The sequence below is a fragment of the Onychostruthus taczanowskii genome, unplaced genomic scaffold, assembly GCF_017590055.1.
Source record: "Onychostruthus taczanowskii isolate IOZ18803 unplaced genomic scaffold, ASM1759005v1 scaffold17, whole genome shotgun sequence".
NCBI lineage: Eukaryota > Metazoa > Chordata > Aves > Passeriformes > Passeridae > Onychostruthus > Onychostruthus taczanowskii.
Genome location: NW_024498906.1, coordinates 9,350,968 through 9,377,510, shown reverse-complemented (window position 1 = coordinate 9,377,510; position 26,543 = coordinate 9,350,968). Strand labels below are relative to the sequence as shown.

Here is a 26,543-nt window from a genome sequence, read left to right as displayed (position 1 = left end):
TAAACTCAGTGCACAGCAGAGCAAGGGTCAGATTTAATGTATTGAAAGTTGAGTTCTCTATTGGTCTTCTCATCTGATGCTCTCACTGCAAACCAATAAAAATCCATCAGATACAAGATAGAAGTGATTAGCCATTTTAAGTTAATTTATTCATGTGTTGAGGTGCAGATTGGGTTACTTTTTAAGTGCCATGAATAGTGCTAACACTGCACAGTTACAGCTATTACTGGAGCAGAATTTGAGCAGAGTTGAAATGTAATTGTTATAGTTTCTAAGGATATTACTTTGCAATGTAATTGTTGGGGATTTTTAACTCTAGTCAATTTTTAGTAATAAAAACAGCAGTATGTGTATACAAGGCTGGCTGAGATGCTGCAGGGTGATGTTGGAAGTTCATGAACTGTAGAAATTACCCATCTAAGGCATGACACTCAGTTTTGATTTTAAAATCCTTGGGTGCATCAGGGCTCCAGTTAGCAACCAAAACTGGGTGTCACTTTTATTTTTATTTTTATTTTTGAGGGTTGAGACCTCAGTAATACACAAGGAAAGGATTGGTATAATCTTTTAAATTGTGAAGTCAGTGTCTGGATTCTTTCCGTTCATGTTCTTTAGAGAATAACTTGCTCAAATCATTAGTTTTATTTACACAGGAGCAGACTTTTACTGAAAAACCCATACAGGGAATTTCCACATTCCTCCTGAGTAACTCTGTGATAGGTACAATCCAGGACTTCCTAAAAAAGTTTTTTTTTAATGTCTTCAATCTTAAAACTTCTCATTTTAAAGATCAGTAATGAAGCCAAAGTCCTTTATAGTGTCCAGTAAAATTTCCTGTCACAGAAACTTTTAAAACATACCATGGGACTTCAGTTGGAAAATGCATTACAGATTGAGTTGTAAGGTGCTGGCTTGTGTTCTGGAATGATTTGTGATAGTTAATAATTGTTTGAGGGACTCCATGAGTTTATTACATTTTTGTTGTTCAGGTTCTATAGAATGTAGAAAATATGAGCTTCTGAAATAGCATCATGTGTCTCCATCATTTGCTGGAGAGGGCATTTTCATTTTCAACTGTCACTTATGCTTTGGCACCTTCCTCTTTTGTTTCTTTCTTTGCTTGTTGCAACCAATATGTGTAGCTGCATTCACAGATCAGATTTTCACCTGTTACTCTGAATACTCTGAATGGCAGTGATGATACTGCAGTGTCTCTTACAAACTCTTTTTCTTTTTAGATCTATGTAAGAGCACAATTTGAATATGATCCAGCAAAGGATGACCTCATTCCTTGCAAAGAAGCTGGCATCAGATTCCGAGTTGGTGATATTATCCAAATCATTAGCAAAGATGATCATAACTGGTGGCAGGGTAAACTTGAGAACTCCAAAAATGGTACTGCAGGTCTTATTCCTTCTCCTGAACTTCAGGAATGGTATGACTTAAGTTTTCTATAAAAATGAAAGTTTTTTCTATAAAAATAAAAGTTGGTTTTGATTTTATTTCTGTCTGTCATACTTTTCATTGTTGTATAGCTAGCCTTTGAATTATTTTCTCTTTTTCTTCCTTTTTTTTTCTCTAAGTCTATATATTGACTCAATTTGTGTGGTATTAATTTTTGTCTCATGTATGCATAGCAGTAAGACTCAACTGCAATTTCATATGTGTGATTACAGTTAAAAAATTAATTCCCGTGTTAATAAACATTATGCTTTCTAGTATACTGTAGGAAACTAGGATTGAAGATGGCTGCATGCAAATTGTTTATATAAGAGGGTCAAATTAATTTCTCTTTTAGCTTCTAATCAGGGGTTTCATTAGTACTGTTTACATGGAAGTGGTGCAGGAATAGGGTTTTAGCAAGTTGTCAAGCAAAAAGGTCATTGAGGGAGTTTTAGGATTTTCTTTTCTTTTCATTTTTCATATGAATGTCAAAAAGCAGAACAAAATCACAGTGCCAGTGGCAGGTTCAGTGAACAGTAGTGGCACTGAACAATGCAGAGCCTTTAAACAGCCTCTTGCAGGAGCTGTTTAGAAAAAAATTTAAATATATCAGCACAAATTGTGGCAAGTGAGTCCTGGGCCTTGGAAGGTGTGGCCATAGCTCAGTAAAGTTTAGATAATTTAGCACAAAATACTTCATTCAGGAGTCATTACGTAAAAGAGCTGGAGTTGTGCGCTGCTCCTGTGCTGGCTCAGGGAGATTTTGGCAGAAGAGAGACAGAGGCAGACCTTTAGTTCCATCTCCTGAACTCTGTGCCATCCCTGATACGAGGGAGGCACAGTCCACGTTGCAGCAGGGTTCCTTGCAGTGCTTCACCCTAGAGATCAGCTTCCAGACACTGCCCCAGCACAGCACCACTTGCTCTGCAGTAATTTAGACCATGGTGGGTGTTCCAGACCTTGTGCTCTTCTCTTCTGATCTGCTAGAGAGTGGTCTGGATTCATTCCAGCAGCTGCCCTTCCTCCCATGCTCACTTCATCTGTCAGCTTCTATCACCTACCTCTAAGAAAATATTCTTACATCATAATACCCCTGTATATAAGTTCTTTAAAGTCATTAAAATGTTTTTAAAAGTTTTACTGTACTCATGTTCTATATAAAAGTCTTGCTTTTCTAATTCATTCTGTGCAGCTTTTTAAAGATCCTTGATTACAACAGAAAATGTTTTTTCTCCTCCTTATGTCAGGCGAGTTGCTTGTATTGCCATGGAGAAGACCAAACAGGAGCAACAGGCCAGCTGTACTTGGTTTGGAAAGAAAAAAAAGCAGTACAAAGACAAATATTTGGCAAAGCACAATGCAGGTATGAACAGAAAATGCAGGTATCTGTAACAGGTTACGTTTTTTGCAGTTTAAGCCTCGCCATTAATTATTCAGCTGGCAGTATTATATAAACTTAATGAGTTACTTGGGAAAATATAAAGTAAAATTCTAATTATGCTAACATTATTCTGCTTGTTCATTGGTATTTAAGCATGGAGCTTAGTCAGTGAGAGGCAAGCTGCCACAAAAGCAGTGCATCATAGTATATCCTGATAGAGGCTTAGATTGTTTGGGGGTTTATGTTTAAAGCAGCATTAGAAACAAACAGGATATGATTTTTGCAACCTATATAACTGCACTGTGCTCTACAAAAACTGTTCTGCAGCATCCTTGTTAACATGTATTTATAGTTGCAGATTACTTGTGGGGAAGCATCATGAAAGAGCATTTTTTTTGGAGTGGTATAGCTGGAAATGGAATGAGAGCCATTGCATAGTCAGTGTGTTATTTACAGTTACCAGATAGAACCAGCTGTGGAGGTTTATCCTCCTTCCAGTGATTTCTGCCTGAATCCTGGGGTTTCTGTTTAGAGTGCTGAAAAAATGAGTTGTTTTAGAAAATTTCAGAAGTGTAGAGTAAGAGATCCTTGTCAAGCAAAAGTCATTCATTTTAGTAGTAAAGAAGACAGACCCTGTCATTTTTGAGCTGAATTTGCTTCTTTTCTTCTTTTAATATAAAATACTTAATGTGCTGGAACTGCTTTTCAACACCTTTCTGTTGCTCCTGCTTTGGTAGCAGATTATGCGATGCTTATGTTTTTGTGGTCTCCTGAGAGACTAGCAGAGATTTTTATTAGAATCAGAACAGATACCTGTCCAAGCAGTGTAATGAAAGTATTCTATATCACATTAATTTCTTGGGGTTTTTTTCAGTTGCATTGAACACAGTAATTAAACAATACAAATCCATACTTTCAGGTATTTCTCTTTACATGCACAGTGTGTGCAGGATCAGAGCTCATAATGTGCCACTATTACAGAATGTGTGTTTTCTTAAAAGTAATTTGAAAGTAAATTCTAAGAAAGCCTAAATTCTAAGACAGTAATTGTTGTTTATACTCTTTAAATTCACTGTTGCATTTAAGATGTTCACAGGTGAATATAAAATTATTTGACCCCCTGAAAGCAGAGATTGAAACTTTAAGCAGGTTCCTTCCCTTTGCTGCTGTAACACCATGCTCTTCTTGAGGGGGAAACATTGTTCTAATGTTTCCCCCTCATTGCAGTAGCACTCAACCACATTTTAATAATTACAACAAAGACTGTTGAGAGTAAACTGGATTTTATGAGCCAAAGCCTTTCACAATACTGATACCAATTGCTCCCAGCACACATTCCCACAGCCTTGCTCCTCCCTTCACTTGTGGCCATGCTGTGAATTGGATCAAGAACAGCCCAAAAAAAAACATGGATTTTTTTTTTCTTTAGGGTAGATACATTTCTTAATGCATCTCTCAGTGCAAATACAGAACTAAAAATGTCTTGTGAGTAAGCAAGGCCTGCTACAAGGGAGTGAGCTGAAGGAAGGACAGCCAGGGCAGGAGGAGGAGCAGGCAGAACTGTAGGAGCAGAACTGGCTCAGAGATTTTCTATCAGGTAAATTCCTGAAAGGAACGTAGACTTTGCAGTCTTGGCATAGGGGCACATTTCAGAGTAGGTTGATGGCACTTGGATTCACACAGTTCACCTGCCTTCACCAGCAGTGTTATATCTTTATTTGCTTTATATCAGAGCAGGTGTTTGCCAATAATTAGAAATACCAACATTAAAAGTTATGATAATGAACATAAAAGAAACTGTTCCCTTTAGAACACAGCTTCCCCTTTCCCCTAAGTCAAAAAGTTAATGTAAGTAGAGATGGAAATCAAGATTTCTTGTAGAAATGTTACTGATATTAGTGTCCCTGTGGTACTGAAGGTGATGTCAGTAATATTCCAGGGAATGACACCAAATATTCAGTATATGAATATTATTAATTGCTTTGGTGGTCATGTGGATTCAGGTTTAACTGAGGTGGTACTGAATTCTCTGAAGTGCTCTGTCACATCCAGGATTGTTGGTCAGAAACATGGCAGCACTGGCCCTTGCAACCTTGCAGTCCTTCTGTTTCAGAATAAAAACCAGATCTTTTCTTCTGCTGGATCCAAACAAGTTTAATCATTGTCAAAATGTTGCTCTGACAGGAAAGTAGAATTTATTTCTCTTTTATCTGAGTATAAAACTAAATCAATTGATCAGCAGTGTGTAATCTATTTGGACCTGTGTGTTATTTTTCTCTTAGGGGTGAGACTGAACTGGGGTGCTGAGAAATGACCCAGTAAAATAATTCACAGTCAACTCAGACTTGTGTGGCCAGCTGATGATGTGAGGGCTGGTGTGGCATATTGGGATATTACTGGAAGCAGAAATGAGATTATTCTGAAAACCAGATGTAGTTTATGAAGTAAACAAGAGATTATTTCAGTTACTTTTTAGAATCAGAAGCAAATACATTCTCCTTTGCAAGAAAAATGTAATCCTGTTGCTCTTTCCTCCATGCTTCATATTAGAGTATTAGACAATTTCATGATCATATGCTTTATCAGTATAAAGTCAGTTTTAAACCAAAGCCCACAGAAAAAATGAAATATCTTTTCCATTATTAGATTCACTGACATTTTTATAAATGCTCTAGAGATATGCTGCAGTGATATCTAGATACGTTTTTTATTTATTTTGCTGAAAAGTTACTGCAGGGCTTCAGAAAAGAGCAGAACATACCAGAACTATGCTCCATATTATGCATAATGTAGAAAATTGCCAAGCTTTTATGAAATATGTTTATCATTTCTTAATGTGATTTATTTGCCTTGTGTTTAGACTACTGCATGGTAAAGTTTATTTTGTGCATATACTTTTTATTTTACTAATATATTACAAGCCATATCTCAATGACCCCTGTACATTTTTCATGCTGTCTTACTCCCAATGGCCTCTGTGCATGTAAGTAACCTGTCAAGTGACAATGCCTCTTTATTTGCTTCTTCTGTTTCCTTTCAAGAACTCCTTTTCTTTTATCAGCTAGTAACACAGAAGCATTGAAGTTCAGTCTTTAAGTGTGCCCTGTATTCCTCCTATCTTTGTATATTAAGGAATTAATCATTTTTCTTTTGCATTTGAGAACCCCACAATCATTAGTTAAATCCATGTAGACTGAGACACATCTTCTCCATGCCACTACTTTGTGATGAAGGCATTAATATGTGTCATTTCTGGTGTTTGTTCCTGTTGTTTGTATCTAACATGACATGGTTTTGTTCAAGAAGAAAATAAAGGATTGATTTCTTTTTTTAATTACTATTTTTCAATGGAAAAAGACACACCTGCAGGCTTAGGTGGTTAGCATGGTAAAGCTGTTTAGTGTGTTGTAGATCATTATTATGAAATGAATTATTGATTTGTTTAAATAATGTGAAGTTGCAGAAAGGACAAGAGTAAGAATTCCATTGTGGAACGGAAAAAAAAAATATGACTAAATTTTTGCTTGTAGTATTTGGGGAAAGGTTGAAAGAGATTCTTCTTTAGGATAAAATTCAAAATGCTTCAAATGGGCTAGGAAGTTTTCATATCTGTATCTTTTCAAGACCTTAAAGAGTTGAGTGTGTTAATTGGCTGATTTGTAGTTTCACCAAATTGAAGCCATTGGACTTCCTCAGGTAAAAAGTCTGCCGTCAAACTGAAAAACTGATACCCACACTCATCCTAAAAGATGGATTGGATATAGCTGAGGTGAACACACCACTTAAGACTTGGAAACACTCAGAGAGATATTCCATAGTTGGGATGGAGTCTTTCCTGCCTCCTTTTCATAGCATCAAAAATACAGAACTGAAAACTCTTGTTTGTTATTCTGCTCCACAATTGCTGGTTGCTGCAGTCTTTACAAATACAAATAACTGCCTCCTGCCTCCTTCTGTCATTAGAATTCAGCAGGAGTTACCACAGGTGTTGTGTTACTGGGCACAGGAGGAATAAGCTGTTATTAATGAACAAAACTTCATGTGTCAATCACTGTATTCCCTGGCAATTGACAACAGATTGATAGGCATGATGGAATTCATCCAATTTCAACTGCAGTTGAAATGATATCTGAAATAATACTTTTACAATTTTTCCCTAAATATGCTGGAGGTTCTTTTCTGCAATGCCATCACTTTCCATTAGAATTCTTCATTCTGTCACAAGTTTTAAAAGCATGTCGGTTTAATTAGCACGTGTGTTTAAAGAGAACTCTAATTACAAGTAAGTGGTGTGGTTTGAAAGAATAAATACCACAAAGTATTAACACTGTGTTTCTCATAGATCTTGTTAAAACATTATTATGGAAGTATCCCTATCTTCAGTGTAAATAGATGTTCTCATATTGTATTCATGTCGGTCACTGTCCACAAATTTTTCTTTAGTATTGCTATTTCTTAGGAATGCAAATGTGAATGGCATGCTGTTCTAGCTGATTTTTGTGGTCTGCTGAACACTGCATGAAAGGACATGCGAACTTTGCTGAGCATCTCGGTAGCTTTGTTACTGCTCTTAACAGTTTCTTAAATGAACACTTGTTAAAATTGCATAAGGAATGAATGGTTTTATTTTCCATAACATGTTACTTTGTATTAAAAATCTAAATCTTGATAAAACTATAATTTGTAGCAGAATTAGTTGTCACCATTCATATGCCTTTTTTTCTTACGCTTTGGGGCTTTCTTTTGTGTTTTAGTGTTTGATCAATTAGATCTCGTCACATATGAAGAAGTAGTAAAGCTGCCAGCATTCAAAAGGAAAACACTAGTCCTACTAGGTAATTTTCAGTTATTTTTCTGAACATAGCATCGCAGCTTTAAAGCCCTTCTGGTGGAATATATCTAAATGATTTTTTTGTTTTGACTCAGGTGCCCACGGTGTCGGCAGAAGACACATAAAAAACACACTCATCACAAAACATCCGGACAGATTTGCTTACCCCATTCCTCGTAAGTAGCAGGGCTCAATGTGCTCCAGAATTATTTGTGTCCTCCTTGACAGCACCCCCCTTGTTCTACTGCCTGTGTTCAGCTCAGCTGAGACAAATCCTGCCTTGAAGGTGGGAGCTGTGTAGGACTGGGTGTGTTTCTTTTGCTTTTTCATTTTTTCTTTTTCATTTTCTTTTGCTTTTGTATCAAATGTTCCTTATTATTCACAAAACTCTTGTTAGACATATCTCTCTCTACCCCAAATGTGTGTTAATTTAGAATGAAGGATAAAATTTTCCTCATTTTTAACTGTGTATAATTCCCATGAGAAGAAATATGAGCTGGATTTAGAGGGAACCTGTAGTGTTTTAATTACTTCACACAGGCAAGTCTTAAGGACTGGTATTGCACTAAAATAGTTTCAAGTTTCCAGAGGTGACACTAAGTTAAAGAAAACACAATTAATTTCACTGCTTGCCAGTGGGTTGGTTTGAAGAGCAAACCACCAGAGGTGGTTTTCCTTTATGACCAATCTATGAATACCCTGCAGCAAATGCAGATCCATTACATGGTCCCTTGGAGATGCATCCTTTTTCCTCAAGCTGAGCACACCAAAACAAGAGCATCCAGCCCCTACCTGTCCACTCTGTTTCAGACTGACCTCAGAAATACATGGCTCACAAGTGACACTAATTTAATTTTCTTCACAGAAACTAGTGATTTTATCTGCAGATGCTTTTAAAATGGACTCACCTATACCATGGTGAGCATGCCTTAGGTTGCCTCCATTAGGTTCCTGCTCTGTGGAAGTACTGAAATTGTTTCACTGATTTTATAAAACTAAAAAGATGCATTTTCTGCACTCCTTTACAAAACCATGGTGTAGTAGGTAGCTTTTGAGATGGGCCTTAAGTTGGGTGAGGAGTTTGGAAGAATGCTTCATGAAGAAATTACCTGCATACTGAAAACCTGATCAAAAATATCAGGTCACACACAATGGCAATTAATTCTAAAGATTAGTAGGCCATACTTCTCTTACCACATAAGTCTGTAGAAGCAGTATTCAAGAAATGTGTTATTTCTGAGTAGCTTTTACCTCTCTTGACCACAAGTAATCAGGTTTTAAAACTGCTTTTTAGACTTATCCTTTTCACTCTCATAAAAACTTACATTAAAAAAAAAAAAGAAAATGCAGAAATGTTTTTAGGACAGAAGAGGATTTAGGAGAAATATGAGTATCTTAGGTTCAGTAGACCCTAGGGACTCTACTGCTGCTTTTCCCAACACATATCCCTCAAACTCCTGCTTTTCCCAGTGCCTGTCAATCTGACTGCCTCATCTTCATTGCTGTGTGTGTGATCTGACAGGTCATTGTTCAGTGAATAGGTATTGATGAACAAACAGAAAAAAGAAGCCACATATAACCTTAATATTGCTTCTGTACTAAAGTATTTTGTATTTTCAGACACAACCAGACCTCCAAAGAAAGATGAAGAAAATGGCAAAAATTACTACTTTGTATCACATGACCAAATGATGCAGGATATATCAAACAATGAATATTTGGAATATGGCAGCCATGAGGATGCAATGTATGGGACAAAACTGGAAACAATACGAAAGATCCATGAGCAGGGACTAATTGCAATACTTGATGTAGAACCTCAGGTAACTAATTAAAAGTGTATAAAAACGGGACTCATCACAAATCCTTCAACCTTGTTTCATTGAAGTGTTTTTATTGATTGCACACTAGGTAAGTGGTGCATAAGGTGATGTGAAACAGAAGTCCTTGAACCTCCAGGATACCAATCTGTGGAATTCTGGTAATCATATCGCTAGAAGAACACAGAGGAGAAAGAAAAATCAGGCTCTCAAGAAACACTAATAGTTTATTTATTCATTGTAGGAAATCTGTGGAAAATTCTGATACATTTCCTCTGAAACATCTGTAGTCATTACTTTCAATTCACAGGAATCTGTTTATATATTTTGTTACGTGAAACAAGATGAATATAGACAATTGTGATGTTCATATTATTCTAGCAGATGGAAGGAAATGGGAGGAAGGACAAAATTGTGACCAGTGTTATCTACTTAAATTTGCTGACTTATTTCTTCTTTGTGAATGGATTGAGGAAGTTCAAATTTTTCTAAGAATTTCACAACAGAAATGAGATACCTGACTAAATTATTTAAGAGAGTTCAGAGTGTGATGGTGTTCTTAAAAATAAAATCCCACATTAAACAGTGTTCAGGGAGAGCAGCATTTATAATTAGTTCAAATGGAGCAGCTGTTAACAGCAAACTCTCTTGATAACTTTTTCAACGTGAATTATTCAAGAGCTGTACAATTCTCAGAAGAGATTTTAATCTTTGTTAGACTATGTTTACATTTGGTAACAGCTGCCTTTGCCACATTTCCTGCAGCTCATGTCCAGCAAGCCACTTTGCTAACCAGCTTCCTCATTCGCCCATCTCAGCTCACTGAGGCCAACCTGTTTGTGGATTTATTCCTGGTTGTCTTACACCCCTTGCCTGTTCTCCCTTGGGCACTCTTAGGATTTTCTTGCATTTCTGTTGTGGGGTTTGCCTCTTGTTTGGAGCAGGTTGGCAGAGGTGATTCCTGCTGGTGGCAGCAGAGAGAAAACCTTTCAGCTCAAGTAAAGGGTGGATTATGGGGTTTGTTTTGTTGGTTTCTTTAAAAAGAAAAAGCTGTGGAGAAGACAGGAAATGGAAAGAGCAAACCCAGAGTGACCTTTAGCAGTCTGACTTTATCTTGTCTGTCCCTTTGAGGTCAGCTGAGGTGTTTAACCCAGTGTCCTGCCCTTCAGTGCAGCCCAGGTCTGTGACAGAGTGTCACATATGGCAGCTCTGTGTCACTCAGTTCATTAAGGCAACTCTTTAATGAGAACTCTTCTCTTTTGCACAGATTTGGCTCAGGAGATTGGAGCTGTGTGTATTACATTTAGTGCTATGCTCAATTTTTGAACACTTCAAACTTCTCACATCACATTTTCATTTTTTTAAAATAATAATTTTATAATAATAAAATTTATACGCTAATCAGTATTCTAAAACACAGTTGGCTCTTATCCCTATCTATGGCATAACTGAATTTTTTTACATGGCATTTCATCAGTCAGTTTAAAAATGTAAACAGAAATCCACGCTCTTTAAGACTGTATGAGGAGAGGCACTCTGAAAATGCTTTTACTGAAAGCTCTGAAAAAGCTGTTACTGTCTCAAAAACTCACTTTGATTAAGGATAAATACATGTTTGGACCACCAAAAATATAAATAAGTGTCTGTATTACCAGGGTCTTGACTCCAATTCAGTTAAAACAAATCCAGCATTGGTAGATCATGAATTTGTGTCTTTTTCTTGTGTGACTAAACTTACTTCACATTGATTGTTGGAGATTTCCTCTAAAGTATCTGATTTTCTTTTTCCCCTAGGCATTGAAGGTCCTGAGAACTGCAGAGTTTGCTCCTTTTGTTGTTTTTATTGCTGCACCTACGATTACCCCAGGCATTAATGAGGTATGGCACGTTGCAGTCTGATGTCCTGGCAGAGACAGAATTAATTACTAGATTCAAATGTGCAAATCAGACTCTTCAATTGTTTCCCTGTCTGTAAATGAAGAGGCAGAAAAATAATTAGCTTTATTAAGTTGATTGACATACATTATTCTTTATGAAACATTAGCTCAAAATGTGGGCTTCAAGAGGAAGGATCCATGTGCTGTATGCTAAAAGTACATATTCTTATATTTCATTCCCTGCTCCAGCTCAAAGATCCATTTCCAAATCCTTGGCACAAATTACTCAGTTGTGAGTTGCAATGCCAGCACTGATCCCACCTTTAGCTTTAGCATTTTCCCTGCACAGCAAATATGTATCAGAAATAACCTTGTTCATTTTGATAACTGTCCTCTAAGAACTGGAATCTTTGACCCCAGAGGTAATTGTTTGTGGAATGATGCTGAGTATTCCTGGAGGTGTGCATCATCCATTTCCTACTTAGTTTCTGTAGGGTATCTGCTCTGCAGATTGCTGCTGATGTCAAGGATACCCAGCAATTCTGGATTTAGCTGACACTCACACAAATTCCATTTTCACAAACACTTAATTTGCTCAGTCTTCCTTAAAGCATGATATTAAAGTATTTAATCTGTTTGATTTGATAATCAATCTGTTCCAAATATCCTAAATGTCTCCTTGATCATCAAAACACAAAGTCAGAAGCCATGTCACTACAGCAGGTTTCTATAGAAATGTAATTTCAATATCATAAGCATGAAGCTGTGACATCACTGCAGAGGCTTGCAGGAAAGGAAGGAGCCAGAAAAGCACATTTAAATGCAAATAACCTGAATGATTATTCAAATCAAAAGTGGAAAGTGAAGAATTTTGGCCTCAAGCTGGAATTTTACTGACAGCTGAGGCATTTTGCTAGTTCACTATGATGCTTTAGTGGTCTACTTTAGCTCTAAATTGGAGTTTTGTCCATTTTTAAGCACCAGTACGAGAACAAGCAGTGAAAGAGGGACAGGAGGGGGAAGAAGGCTCTGTTCACTTTTACAGCATTAAGTTATGTCATTTCACTGTGTGACCCACACCCTAATGGTACAACTCAAGAGTGTAAAAACAAAGATCTCTCAGCACAGCAGAACTTGCCGTGTTAGTGAAGTGACACTTCATGTAACTGCTGGTGTGATGCTGTGAATCAGTACAGTCTGGATAAAATACTAGAGTTTTGTCATCTGCACTGAATTTTCCGTTGTGTAAACAAATAGCATTGCATCAGGTACCCTGTAAAATTACATAATTGCTCTGGCTTGTTGCCTCCATACCTGCCTCAGCTCCCAGACAGTCTTTCCTTGGCCTCACTCATCTGCCAGTGGTACTTAAATTTTAATCTTCCAGTTAGGATGTAATACAGAGATACCTGGGACTGTTCATGTGAGAGGGAAAACATTTTCCCTCATACACTGGGAGGAGAACAGAAATGTGCCTTTTACAGTAGTGGTGGGGAAGTACTTCATGCCAAAGAATTAGTAGAAGTAAAATATTGTGTTGGTGCTGTAAAACCTGTTTTAAGTTCCTGTGACAAAAGTCTCTGTGCCCACAGGGTTTCACCCAGGCACATGAATTGCTGAGCCAAGGCCACACTTACAAAACATGCTAATTTATTAATCAATTAAAGCTAAGGAAAGGGAGGGGCAGGCAATAGCTGCAGCCCTACCCAAACACAGGATTCTGTTTGCCAAGGTTTTCTGGGCAAATAAGAAAAGTGTGTCTGTGTGTAGCAGCCTGCAGGGCAGCAAACAAGGGTGAGGAGTGTGTGTTTCCTATTTCCCATTCATGCTTCCTTTTTGAAAGGTTCATTTGCATAATGATTGTCCATTTCTGTTGGTCTTCTTGCCCTGCCTTGTTTTATTTTACTTGCACTTTTTGAGAACACTTCTGTAATGACTGTCCTTTTTTCCCCTTCCCATGTTTTCTTAAAATTCATCTTTGCTTTTCTTTTCATTTTCCTGCATTCGTACTAATTGTACATAGCTGCCAAAATGGTGCAGAAAACTGCCTGTAAGTACCAGCTAGGGGCTCACAAGGTAGTCCTGGTTATTGCAGTAGTTCTAGAATGTAGACATGCTTGTTCCCATTCAACTTCACATTTTGCTGTTGAAGTCAAAATTTAATATAATAATGATTTTTGATATCTGCACTAAAATTATCTGCTAGTGAAAAGAGAACCTATGGAGTAAAAATTCTACTCTTACAGATGTATATCTGAGCTTAAAACCAGTGCAGAGGCCTGATCCTGACAATGTCTCTCTTGGAGTAATTTATCCTGTCAAAGACCAAACAAAATGTCTCAGTAATTGAGGTCCACACAGCAAGAGTCAGGAGACAAAATATTATCCTTTCCAGTGGATATAGCCATGCACCCTGAGCAGTCCTGCAAAGCACAAGACCAATGTAAATCATACAGGCAATCTCCCAGAGTGCCCCCACCTGTCTAATCCCAGAGGAGGCTTAAATCTGATGGTGGTTGTGCTAAAACAGAGGAGAGAGTGCATCAGGAAACCTTGGGGTAGCTCCTCTTTCCTCCAGCTGTTCCTACCTCCTTTGCCAGACAGCAGCAAAGAGACCACAGCCTCCATTTGTTTGATGTAAACCTTATTGAGCCAAATTCTTCAGACTTTTAGCTGTGCTTCCTCCCTTCCTACAGCCAAAGGAATTTTTTTATTTTTAGGAAGTGTGGAGCCCACCAGCTGTTTAAATTATGAATTTCTTTCTGTTGAAGCAAACCTGGCAAAGGCCTGATGGTGTTTACACATTGTCCACAGCCTCAGAAGGGAATATTAGTAATTTTTTGGGCTGGATTTTGATTGCCACAAGTGGCAGCTGTTGTTCTATGTACTTTCAGGCTAAAAAAACCCAGCCCTCAGAGACTGAAGATGCCACTGGTGGCCTTTATGTACCTGGGGTATTTAATGGGCAAAGCCATGTTTCACTCCTTCCAGCTGTGGTGGAAAAGGAGATTAAGAAAGTGAATTGAATTAGGAAGAAAAGTCTGATCCAGTAATGGACACACTGCAACTAGACCCACATAAAATTCCTATTGCACAAGAGCTGAGGGAAGAAGGAAATGCAGATGTTGTGCTCCCAAATGTTAATTTCTGAAGTTTTGGCCATTCATTTGTTTGCAGTTCACTGAACATTTTGATAAATATCTTCTTTCTTGACACTATTGAGAGCACAACTGCTGAAGAATTTCCTTCTGGGAACATAAGCTGGGATATTGAATATGCAAAATTTAATTAAGACATTTTAGAGAAATTGAGAGGAACTTACTGCAGCAAATACTTTGATTACAGCTAGCTTCAAAGATGAATTTTGATATTTAAGTCTTGCAGACTCAGAGAAAACAGCCAAGTCTGACATGTACAAGTAGATACTCTATCACAAACACAGGCAAAAGTTAGTCCAAGAATGAAACAAAAATCAAGAGCTTTGATCTCTTTTCCTTTTGCTGAGCTTAGGAAGGTTTGAACCTATTTGAAACTTATTGCAATGGCCTATCCCAAACTTACTACTGCCCATTAAAGTATATGAAGGAAGTAATGGTTTACATTTCCAGCAGGCTTGGAAATGTAGATATTCCAAAATAAAGACCACTTTGATCCCAGTAAGTTGGATTTAGGAGAAGCTGAGTCAGAAGAATACTGAAATTGAATGAATTTTTGAACCACTTAGTTTTGTAGAACCTTTGTGTGTGCAAGGTAAACTTTACCAGTTCACTTTTTTTTAAATGAGATAGCTCATTTTAGAGATAGCTCAAAATGAGTAAGATTTTCAGATTTTCATTGTCAATCACAGTAGGATAGATGCTTGAGTGAGAAGAGTCCATATCTGTAGGTAAAAGTAACATTGATGGGAAATCTGAATAATAATTCAAAACCTGCATAAGGACTTAACAGTTGTAGGGCTTCCAGGGGCTTCTCAGGTACTGTTAGCCCTCTTTCATGAGATCAAAACTCTTTTCAAGGTGCGCTATGATTTGGACAAGACGACTATAAATTAAAAATTAATCTTAGCTGGAAACATGTAAAGCATTGAAAATAGTCTGCATGACAAGTTGCTGACCTTCCTTTGTAGGTTAATTTAAGCAGGAGAGGTTTGATGCTTAGCTGATATAAATTGATGTCTCTTTTGGAATCTCTGAGAAGTTGGAAGTTCATCTAACTAGGGTTTTGGCTTAAAGACACTGGGCCATATGAAATAGTCCACAAAAATATTTCATACTAGTGTTGATCCACATTGTTCTCTTTATTTATAGCATAAATGAAATTTGGAAACACTGGAATTTTCTACAGAAGTTCCAGGAGTTGCTGGTGGTGCAAAATGACCCATACAGGTCATACAAGGAACATCGCTGGTGGTGCAAAATGACCCATACAGGGAACATTCCTTGTACAGAAGTGCATGTGAGGGGTATCTGCCTGACTTGGAAGGAAATTTGTAATGATTTTCAAGCGAAGACAACCACACCACACAGCCCCCTCCCCATCTGAGGCTGCAGCTTCAGGAGAGAAGCAGAACTGTAACTCTGGCAGAGAACTTCTCCTCCAGAAGTGTCTGGTTTCATTGCTGCAGGGAAGGAGAACTCTCTCAGAGCAGGTTGTTTCCTTGAGGGGACCTGAAAGCTGTTGTTCCACAGCTACTTGTCACTGTAGTTACAAATACTTGGGAAGCTGAAACAGAAACAAATAAAGGTGGAGGTCATCTTAACAGCTGGATAAAAATCTTTCCATAATAATTTCTTGTGACTGTGGGCACTGTGTCTGTACTTCTGCAGCCTAAAACTCTGTTTAGCAAAGTGTATCCCAGCTGATTGATCAAGTAGAGTCGGCCTATGGATGCTGCAGAGCAGCAGCAGTCACTTTGCACCAAATCCACCCCAAACCTGTGGGACAGGAAAGACTTGTTTGCTTTCCTGTGGCTATTTCAAGGTTCCTGAAAACAGCAACTTAGTTTGTTGGGGTTTTTTTAATTCATAAGGAAATTTTCAGGAAGATAATTCAAATTTATAATTGCTGCAGAGCCCTGGGAAGAAGCCTTTTGCATCCAGCTGCCTCAGGCAGGCAGACCTCACTAACACAGGTCTGATGTCCAGGCTGCCTAGTTCATCTCCAGGATCTCCCACTGAGAGGGGCTGGAAATCCCTGCTCTGAGATAGAAACCACAGAGCAGTGATGTGGAGTGAGAACTTCCTTGTTAGTAAATTGTCATTAAAGGAAGCAGACCCAGAGGATTGGTGTGGAACAGAAAACATTACCAAAAGTGGGAACAGCAGATGCCTGACAGCCTCTCCCCCTCATCCCTTTTCTCACGCTCTCACTGGGACATAGGCCCAATAGCTCTTAGTTGTGCACCAGGTCTGATTTGTTCACATGTGGTCTCCATTGCTGCTTTTCGAAGCTTCCATCCTTTACCTTGCTTTTTTAACTCTAGAGCTGTGTTTTGTCTCCAAGAACGTCAATAACCGAGTGCTGTTTGAGTGTCAGCTTCCAGAGGGAAGCTGTGCCCTTTCTCCCATGTGATTCCCATAGCTGTAGGTGGGAGAGCTAAAACACCTCGACTCCCTGAGGCCTTTTTGCCCATTTCCTTCTCAGTTGAGAAGCTGTTGTGGGAGAGCTCAAAAGAATCCAACTTTCTTTTCTCCCCTTTTCTCTCCCGGCCGCCGCACAGGATGAATCCCTTCAGCGCCTGCAGAAGGAGTCTGAAATCTTACAGAGAACATATGCACACTACTTTGACCTAACAATTATCAACAATGAGATTGATGAAACCATCAGGCACCTGGAGGAAGCCATCGAGCTCGTGTGTACAGCCTCCCAGTGGGTCCCGGTCTCCTGGGTCTACTAGACCGGGAATGAGAGAATTGAGGAGAAAGAAAAAAGTAATCTGTCATTACTGGGAACCACCTCATACATGGAAAACCTCTTCGTTATTGACCTTGTGTCAACAGGTCTTGGCCCCTAGAGACTACCTAGATGTAGTGTGACCTAAAATATAATTATTGTCATGTCCGAATAGATAGGAGGAGGGGAAAAAAAGATGAAACACTAATTTAAAGAGACAGTATCTTTTTTTTTAATCATTTCTCCTAAACTTTTAATAAAATGTATCTTTAAATATATGTACTATTCAGTCTTTTGGAATGTTATATTTTTGGAAATCATAGCTTTTTATTTCAAGGGCCCCTAAAAACTGCACAAAATAGATGCTGCTTTCTATAATCTATTTTAATAGTAATAATAATATGATTCTGTTACCTTAACTTGGGGGTGGAACACTACATTCTTTTTAGAGTCTGATTTTATGGATTGGAATACTTTGCTTTCCTTTATTTATTTGAAGTAATTAGTCTAGTGGTTACAAAACAAATTCATAAATTTTAAAGGCCTTTTTTTTTCATGCTTTTTTTTTTCTCTCCTAGGATAGTATTCTTAAGTACTTTTGTGTAACATCCAGATAATGTGATACTGTCTCTTTGAAGAACTCTGTAAAAGTTTTAGAAATTTGAAATTGGGTCTTGACTCTTAATGCATGTGGACAGTCGCAAGCGTTCATGCCGTTGGTGTATCTGTGTTGATAAAACCTGTAATCTACAGCAAAGTACATTCCGTTCATGGGAACACGTACCCAAGGGAATAAAGCAAAATATTATTCTGACTAAGTTGTAAACCTATGCACATCCCTTGCATTTTGGGCAACTTTCTAAAAAAAAAGAAAAAAAAAAAAGAAAAACTGATTTTTATTAATAATAATCATGTAGTGAAATGTGTTTGTAATTTTGTCTCAATTTAATTTGTTGTAAGGTGGGAGGGGGCAATTACTGGTTTCACCATTTCAGATCTGTGTTGTCTGAGAGTATTAACGTTTTAATTAAGTTGAAGCAAAGAAATGCTGATTTTTAATATGTATGTAATTGTTTAAAGATGCACACATTTTAAAAGAAAATACTGTGCAATGAAGAAACCAGTTTAGACATTGCGATAAACTGACTATTCCAAAAGACTCATCTACAACAGCCCTGTAAATTCCTTTAAAATGGTAATTGACTCTACAGTCTGACCAATTTTTTTTTTTATTTTAAATATACTTCCTTTTATGTGTTCAACAATTAAGTGCTTTTGGGTCCTTCATTTCATCACAGGGAGTTTCAAGAACAGTCAGTGACTCGTGCAGTGAGGGAAAGTGACTTAAAGTCTTTAAGGGAAGCCTTTGTAGGGACACAGCCTGCAGCCTGCTCCCAGGGGCTCTGCTCCTCCTGGATCAGCACAGGCTTCCTTCCACAAAGCTGGAATTTGGGCAGAGCCAACTAAGAAGGTGTAACCATGGATGGACCTGGCGCTTCATTTTCCTCTTTGTGCTGGCCCACGTAATTTGCATTTTCTCTGAAAATGGTTGAAGGCAGCAGGCATTGCCACCTCTTTTTAGGTGTCAGAAGCACATTGTTCCTTAAAATGACTTCTCCTCGAAGAAAAAAAGAGCCTCTGTTGGCTGTGCTGTTGTATAGTATGAATTTTAGTGTTTATATTAAAATGATACAGCGATCCAGGATTTTTCCTCACAGTGGAACTTGCAGCTGGAGTTGGTCTCTGGGCTGTTCCAGTTGTTTGGGACCATTGCACGTGCAATCAGAAGAGGGTTCTCAAGGTTGAATGTTTCTCACAAGGGTAATCCTGTTGCTAATTTTCTCCTGCCTACTCTTTCTGCAGGTTGGGTGGTCAAATCTGTTTACAGTTCTTGTAAAATCCACAGCTGAAATCTCAGTCTGGCTGTGCCTCCAGCTTGCAGCCCACAGAAGGGAAATTCATCCATCACTTTAGCCCGCCTGCTGAGTGCCCTTAGTGCCACAGCTGGAATCACAGTTCTGTGGCTGCATCCCAAAACAAGAGCTGTACCTGAGTCCCTTGAGTTTGTGGTTTTGTGGGAAGGAATGGATGAGAGAGTCAGCGTGGGCCTCAAGTGGAGGGAAACGAGGGAGCTGCCAGAGGAGCTGTAGGTGCTCATCTGTTCTGGGTTTAGCCCCCCAAGAAGGGGATGCTGCAAACTGTGAACTGTTTAGTGAGTGAGAGGTATTTTTCCAAGTGCTTTTGTTGTTTAGTCCTGGTGAAGCGTAGCTGGTGTCCTGTAGGCAGCTCTTGCAGTGGTGAGTCCACACTGGCTGAGCTCGTGGAAGTGACAGGTTCATTCTCTCTCAGAACTACCTCTTTTCCCAGCAAAGCACAAAGATGGGAAGACCTACTGAAAATCAAGCAGTGGAATGTTTCTGATGTTAGAAATACAAACTTCTCTGGTGAGCATTGGTGTCTGACTTCAGTGACACGTTTTTCATCTCAAATGTTTATGGCATTAAACAGGTAAAGTAATTTTGATAATTCGAGTATAGTCCATCATAAATGTTTTAACTACACTTTTGACTCTGTTAATGTGAATTTCTTGGAGTTCTCTGTATCCAGCTTGTAAGGGAAAGAAATCTCACAAGGCCCATGAGGGAGCTTCTGCCTTATGTAGATGACAATAAGTAGTGATTTGGTGTATCTAATAACTTTTCTTAAGTGGAACTACCATTCAGTTAATGCTACACAGTAGAAAGATTGACCTGGAGAGCTTTGTTTCTTTTATTCTTACTGTATAACCTTTTATCAAGAGACAAAAACTGTAAAGCACACACTTAGCATCCTGTCTCGCCTCCTCTTTACCACAGTCTGTTTTCCTTGTAGGAACCTTCAGTAGCAAAAGATTAAATTGGAAACCCTGCCTAGGCTTTAGGTTCAGCAGATCCACAGCATACAGTGAGCTCCATGAGCAGATTTCAGCACAGTCCCAGACAGAGCAAGCCCAGGACTCCTCAGTCTGTCCAGTCCTCCCACCCTGTTCAAACCCTTCTGAACATTTCTGTTGTTTGTGTGGTACACAGAGGGCAAAATTCTGCAGAAATTGAGCTGGAAGCTTCACCTGCATAGGGAAGGCTCATGCAGATGCAAAGCTGATGTTACAGTTTGTTGTTTTTTCAGTCTCCAAGTGGAGAAGGGTCCTCCTGGTACTGTAAATATCACTGCATAATTTGGAGCACCACATGGACTTCTCTAAATTTATGCTGAATGTGACCTCAGAAGCAGCCCTGGGATTGGGAAGAAACAAATGTTTCTGTTTGCCCCTTTTATACTTTATTTTTGTACAGGGGCTCATAGATTTGTAAAGAAAACTTGATCTTATCAGTATGCTGCCTCTCAGTCTGACTGATGCCTGTGATTTCAAGGTGTTAAGTTGGTCCAATAAATGTTCATTAACCTTTGCTTCCATTTACCTAATAAAAGTACACTAGGTTACTCAGTGTCTCAGAGTGGTAAGATTATTGCATGGAAATGTAACCTAGTTTAGGCTCCTGGCCACTGCCAGATGGACATTCTTAATCTCATCACTAAACCCAAATTCTTCCATGTGTTTTAGCAGTGGTTTTCTTTTTATATGGTTTGATCAAGAACAGTGCTGTGCCACTCACCCCTAAAAGAAAACATCACTACCTACCTCAGAAACTTCATGAAGAAGGTTACTCAGTTGACTGAAAACACAACAAAGAAGAAAAGGTGTTGCAACCTGAGCAACATTGGGGTGGTGTGTATTCTCCAAAAACTGGGTACTAGAGCCACAAGAAAATTTAAAGCACAGACTAACCAGTATTTGTTCCATTTTTATTCTTTTCTATAAGGAAATTATTTTCAGAGTACTGTTACTTAAAGAAATATTTGGAAATGCTGCCAGAGCTTCCAGGGGTGCTTTGCAAATCTGCATTGCAATCCTAGATGCAAACAGGTTTGGCCCCCTTCTCTGCCACTGCAGATGGTATTCAACAACTTTAATGAAGGCTGTTAGAGCTCAGTGTCAGGCTTTAAAATACTTCATGGAAAAGGATTTTTGAAAACTGCAGAAAAATATATCTATTTCCTGACTATTATAGTAAAGAGCTATCTGTTTTATAAGCTCAATTGACAGAGAATGAGCTAAAGCAGCACCATAAAAAGTCTGCTTTTTTACGTGAAGCATATTCATTTCCTTAATAGACCTGTCTCTCAGACTAATTTCTTCTCTACCTTTAATGAGCTCAGAGATAGTCATAGCTCTTACCAAGGAAACTGCTGCACATTATGTCAGATAGTCACATATAAATCAAAATATCTGCACAACAGGAAGCACGTCACTGACCAACAGAACAGAAGTAAATTCTGAATAATTGTGCCTCGTGTCTACACCATGGGGACAAGTGCACAAACTTAGGATAGAGGAGACTATTTTTACTAACGCTGCATTAAAAAAAAAATTACAAAGCCACTTCCCACATTTAAATGTTTGCAGTGTTTTGGGGTTTTTTTGCTTGCTGATACAGTAAGTGCACCTATAGTAATTTCTACTTTTCTCCCCTTGAGTGATTTTTAACCCTCTCCTGCTCCTGTGAAAGCTGGACTGAAGCAATTACAAAAAGCTTCTTGACTCCTTACAGATTTCTACTTTTCTCCCCTTGAGTGATTTTTAACCCTCTCCTGCTCTAATCCTGTGAAAGCTGGACTGAAGCAAGTACAAAAAGCTTCTTGACTCCTTACAATTTAGCCTCAGAGTTAAGCCTCTCTCAGACCTGTGCATGAACAAATAATTAATTCTTACCTCAGAAATACATTTCTCAGTTAAGATTTTGGGCAGAAAGTTAATGGTTTCTCATGTAATCTTAAGCTTTCTAAGCAAAAACAGTGGGAGGGGGAGTGTTTATGCATTTCCATGCATCCTGCTGAATCTCTTAGCAACTGCAATGGGACAATCAAAAACATTAAATCTGGCCACATCTCTGTGTTCTTATTAAAATGTAGCCTGAGCCTACATTGGTGTTGTGGAAGATAACTGAACTAGTAGCTGTGTGCTTGAAAGAATTTGTCTTGAATATTAGCAAAGTAATACTTGCAAATTCTCCCTTAGCAGCAGCCATAGCTTGTTTTAGTGTCTGCATAATGGAAACACCCATGAGGAAGGGTGGAATTGGCTTATTTTTTTGTGTAGCCCATCTCAAATGTGAGTCTGTGTTTCTGGAATGTGAGTCTGTGTTTCTCCATTGGCCATCCAGGTGGAACCCTCAGCATTCTTCCCAGAATGTAAATAGATGCAAAATAGCAGAATTGTCTCATACTTGGTCTGTCTTTGTTGCCACCTGCTTCCCCACACCGTTACATACTCTTACAAACTTGATATTAAGGTGCATTTTCCTACCAGTCAGAAGATGTGATTTATTCCTCAGTATTACTTAAAATATTCACTTAAAAGGTCTCTGAAGGTTCATGTTCATCTCAAGCAGAGGAAGCCCTCTGTGATCCATGGCACACACTGCAATGGTCTGGAATTCCAGTTTCCAGCAAGGAAAAAATGTTCCTGCTCTCTAAGGCAAAGCTCTGAAAGGGCTGAAATTCAAGCAGAGCAAGATCTTAAAATGACATTTCACTGCCAGCCTTCATCACTTAATCCAGGGCTGTTTTAGCACATTGACTGGGGGAAAAAATCAGGGAAGGGTTTTTGGATGGAGCTGCCCTGGGTAAAGACAGACACTGTGGAAGAAACAGAGCAGGCAAAGAAAGGCGGAAGAGAAAGGAGAGCACAAAGAGCACTAAGATGAGAAGGTGCCACTCTGAAAACCAAAGTGGAATTTACTGAGACAGAAGGGGACAGAAATCAAGAATTCTGAAACATTTATTTACTATCCAAAAACAATTTCCTCCATGTGTGATAAACCTCCTCCTGAAAACAAGAGTCATCCAGCATGGTTTTCTTCAGAAAGTGCTTGGTTTGAATGGGTATTGCAGGCTGCAGAAAGGAAACACAAGGAAACACAGAATGACATTTTTCCTCCTTTTCAGCAGAGGACATGGTGGGGCACCAGGAGAAAAGGGCAGCTTGTGATCCCTCTTCAATAGGACTTGAAGAGGCAGAAAGGTCTCGTGGTTTTTAGCTGTTCCCTCAGTGATGTGAGGCTGTGGGAATCCTTAAAATCTGATCCCAGACCCCAGGCCACATTCAGGGGCGCCTTCACGCAATGATCTCGTGGTATTGAAGAGCAACGTGAATTAAAACCATTCAAAAAGTTGGTTTGATTTTGTGGTTATTTTGGATAGAGTTTTTTTGTTTGGTTTTTTGGGTTGTTGGGGTTTTTTGGCGTTTTTTTTTGAGAAGCAAAGTATAACAAGTACTACTGCCCTCTTTCAAAAAGCCACGAGCCAGCTAATGGAAACCTAAGCTGCTTGCTCAATTATTAGTGTCATTCATTGTTTCAATTCTATATCAATTGTACAGTTTTCTTACAGTAGAAGTTTTATTGTGTTAGCTGCTCTTCATGGAATTCTTCCCAGTCACACAGTTTGTTTCAAAGGTCTTACTCTAACTACTGATATATTAGAGAAACCAGGGTTGCAATTTATTTTAAATCTGTTTCATATAATAAATTTTGAAGTTACTGCAATGGACTTAAATAACTTCATATGTAAACAAAATTAAAAATGGATGGGTCTATCAGGTTTCTATTCACATCGGGAACTTAATCTCCACTAGCCTTTAACAGAAGCAGGAAATTGCCTTAAGGAAAAGAAAAAAACTTAGATTAAAGAAAAGCATACATATGGTAATAAATTGTGCAGAAAGTTGAACTAATTGAATATTAAATTGTCTCTTTTGGTTTCGTTATAAAGCCTGTTTTGAGGCTTTTTAAGGAAAAAAAGAAGTTTATTTAGTTATTTTTATTTAGATTAATTATTTTAATTATTTTACTGCAGATAACCAAGCCTGTTCTCAACTAGCTGATCTTGCTTTATTTTTCCTTTTTCAGATTTTCTTCAGACATTGGGTCTACCATACTTCTTAGTTTTTAATTCATGCATTAGGTAATTCTGAACAGTAAAAGAGTATTTTGAGACCCATAGCAGAAGGCAAGAGTTCACATGTAACAGAGTCAATTTCCCCGAGAATTTGTGCAAGCTCTGTCCCTGGAGGTTTCAAAAGACTCACGTGGATAAAGTCCTGAGCAATCCAGACTAATGTCAGAGCTGACCCTACTTTAAATCTGAGACCTCCAAAGAACTCTTCCAACTGCATTACCCTATCGAAAAAAATCTGAAAAAAACAAAACTATTACTCAGCTCAACCATCTTCAGTTCATGTGGATCTTTGTGCCAACAAAACCACATAGATACAAAAAAAGATATTTAGTTGTGGCCAGGAAGCATTTCAGTATTAGTCTACTAACAACTGTAGCAGAGAAAATCCAGTTAGTGGAATGGAAGATTCCAGGTAATGGAATTTGTCTCCATATTTGTTTATATTTCATATGTACAGGCAACTTTATTTATTCATATTTAGATTATGTTATTATGCTGCCACGAGTCAAATAGAGACTTGTTCAGCAGGTATTAAAATTTCACCCCAAAATTAAAAAAAATGCACAGCACTGCACTTCTTATACCAAAACTGACTAAATACAGTAAAAAATAAGAAATCCAAAACAAATCCACAAACACAGTGAAACTCAGCAAGAAAGATCTGCAAGGAGGGGGGAAAAGGCAAGAAGTTTGCCTTTGCAAAAAAGATTTAAAAAAATTTAAAGCCTTCATATTAAATTTAGAATAGAAATTAAAATCGGGCAAATGGGAGAGAAAATAAAGATATATTTTCAGTGAACATAATAATGAAATCAACCTAATAAAACAAAAATTAAATTCACTTTTTTTTTTTAATAGCTGCAGGTAGAAAAAGGAACTGGGAAGTTCTCAAAGTACAACAAAGCATCTTTGATGTGAGTAAATAATTGGAGAATCAGGCACTTTGTAAATTACACAGAATCAGAATCATTAAAGTTACAAGAGACCCCTAAGAACATTGAGTCCAAACTTGGAATCATTCTTTCAAATAAACCTTTGTTCTAAGTGCCACATCCAGTCATTCCTTGAACACCTCCAGGGATGGTGACTCTGCCACTTCCCTGGGCAGCCAGTCCCAATGTTTCACCATCCCTTCAGTGAAGAAATTGCTCCTGGTATTGCCTGAACCTTGGTGCAGCTTGAGCTCCTTTTAACAATAGTATTAACAGCAGCTTTGCTGCTGGCTGCTCTCTTTTGGTCTGGCCAAGCCAGGTATGTTGCTGGTTTTTTCAAAAGTTGTGTATGTTATGGCCTGCTCCTGTTTGTTTTTAATATCCCAAAGTCAATGTCTTTGTTTTATTTGCTGTGAAAAACCTCTTTTAAAAAAACCTAGGATACTGAATTATATCAAATGTTTGGAGGTAGAATGCCCAGCATTAGCCACTTACTTTTCCTATAAAGAAAAATAATTTGTTCCTGGCATTAACAGGCATATTAACTGTGGTTAAAAGGCAGCAAGGGAATGGTAAAGTATATGTTACGTATGCTCATTTTTTCAGTAGACTTCCAATATTAGTGTAGTTTTCAAGAGATTCATAATCTTACTGTGAAAAAACTGAGCATTCTGAACAGGTACCAAGCAATTTTAACTAACCCTGCTTGCAGGTAGGTCAGATTTTAGAACCTGACATGACAACAGCTCCAGGAGTTTTTCCTTGGTAAGTTGCATTTGCACATCAGAGCAATTCAGGGCTACCAACCTAAACATGCTCCAGTTTCCACTGGGAGACAGGAAACCCATGATGAGCATGTTTAGGGAAATTCTTATCTGGAAACATCAAGGGTCTGGAGCATGTGCATAAAACCCTTAGAAGGCTTTCCTAAATTCCTTAAAAAAAAAATTTAAAAAAAAAATTAAAAAAAAAACATTTTAGAGAAAAGTTCTGAAGACATTTAATTCAAGTGCCCAAAGTTGTGAAAACTCTGCTGCAGCTAGCATTGCTTGAACCAAGGGAGCTTTACTAGATGATATTAAGAGCTGATTTCCAACCTAAATGTCTCTGTAATCAAAACTGGAATTATCAACTAGAATTAATTGGAATTCAAATTTATTTAAAAGTGAGTAAAAACTGCTCCTTTTTGTCAAGGATGAAAGTCATTTGTGGAAGTGGGCTAATCCACAACATGAATTTTCAGATGGCTTCAACACAATTGTCTGCTTTGCCTCTGCACAACAACAGTTCCCTAAGATGAGTTCAGAGCAA

The 26,543-nt window shown here is 38.2% G+C and overlaps 1 protein-coding gene across 5 annotated transcripts in view; it reads left to right on the top strand.

Annotated features, from left to right (window-relative positions):
- Positions 1-18,513, top strand: part of CASK (calcium/calmodulin dependent serine protein kinase) — a 186,486-nt gene extending 167,973 nt beyond the window's left edge. For all 5 annotated transcript variants that reach the window (XM_041399779.1, XM_041399777.1, XM_041399778.1 and 2 more), the window contains 7 exons: positions 1,239-1,435; positions 2,691-2,806; positions 7,579-7,659; positions 7,751-7,831; positions 9,276-9,478; positions 11,270-11,353; positions 17,072-18,513. In XM_041399779.1, the coding sequence (XP_041255713.1) occupies positions 1,239-1,435; positions 2,691-2,806; positions 7,579-7,659; positions 7,751-7,831; positions 9,276-9,478; positions 11,270-11,353; positions 17,072-17,248 (939 nt within the window). In that variant the 3' untranslated portion in view covers positions 17,249-18,513. The remainder of the gene's footprint in view (positions 1-1,238; positions 1,436-2,690; positions 2,807-7,578; positions 7,660-7,750; positions 7,832-9,275; positions 9,479-11,269; positions 11,354-17,071) is intronic.
- Positions 18,514-26,543: the final 8,030 nt, after the last annotated feature.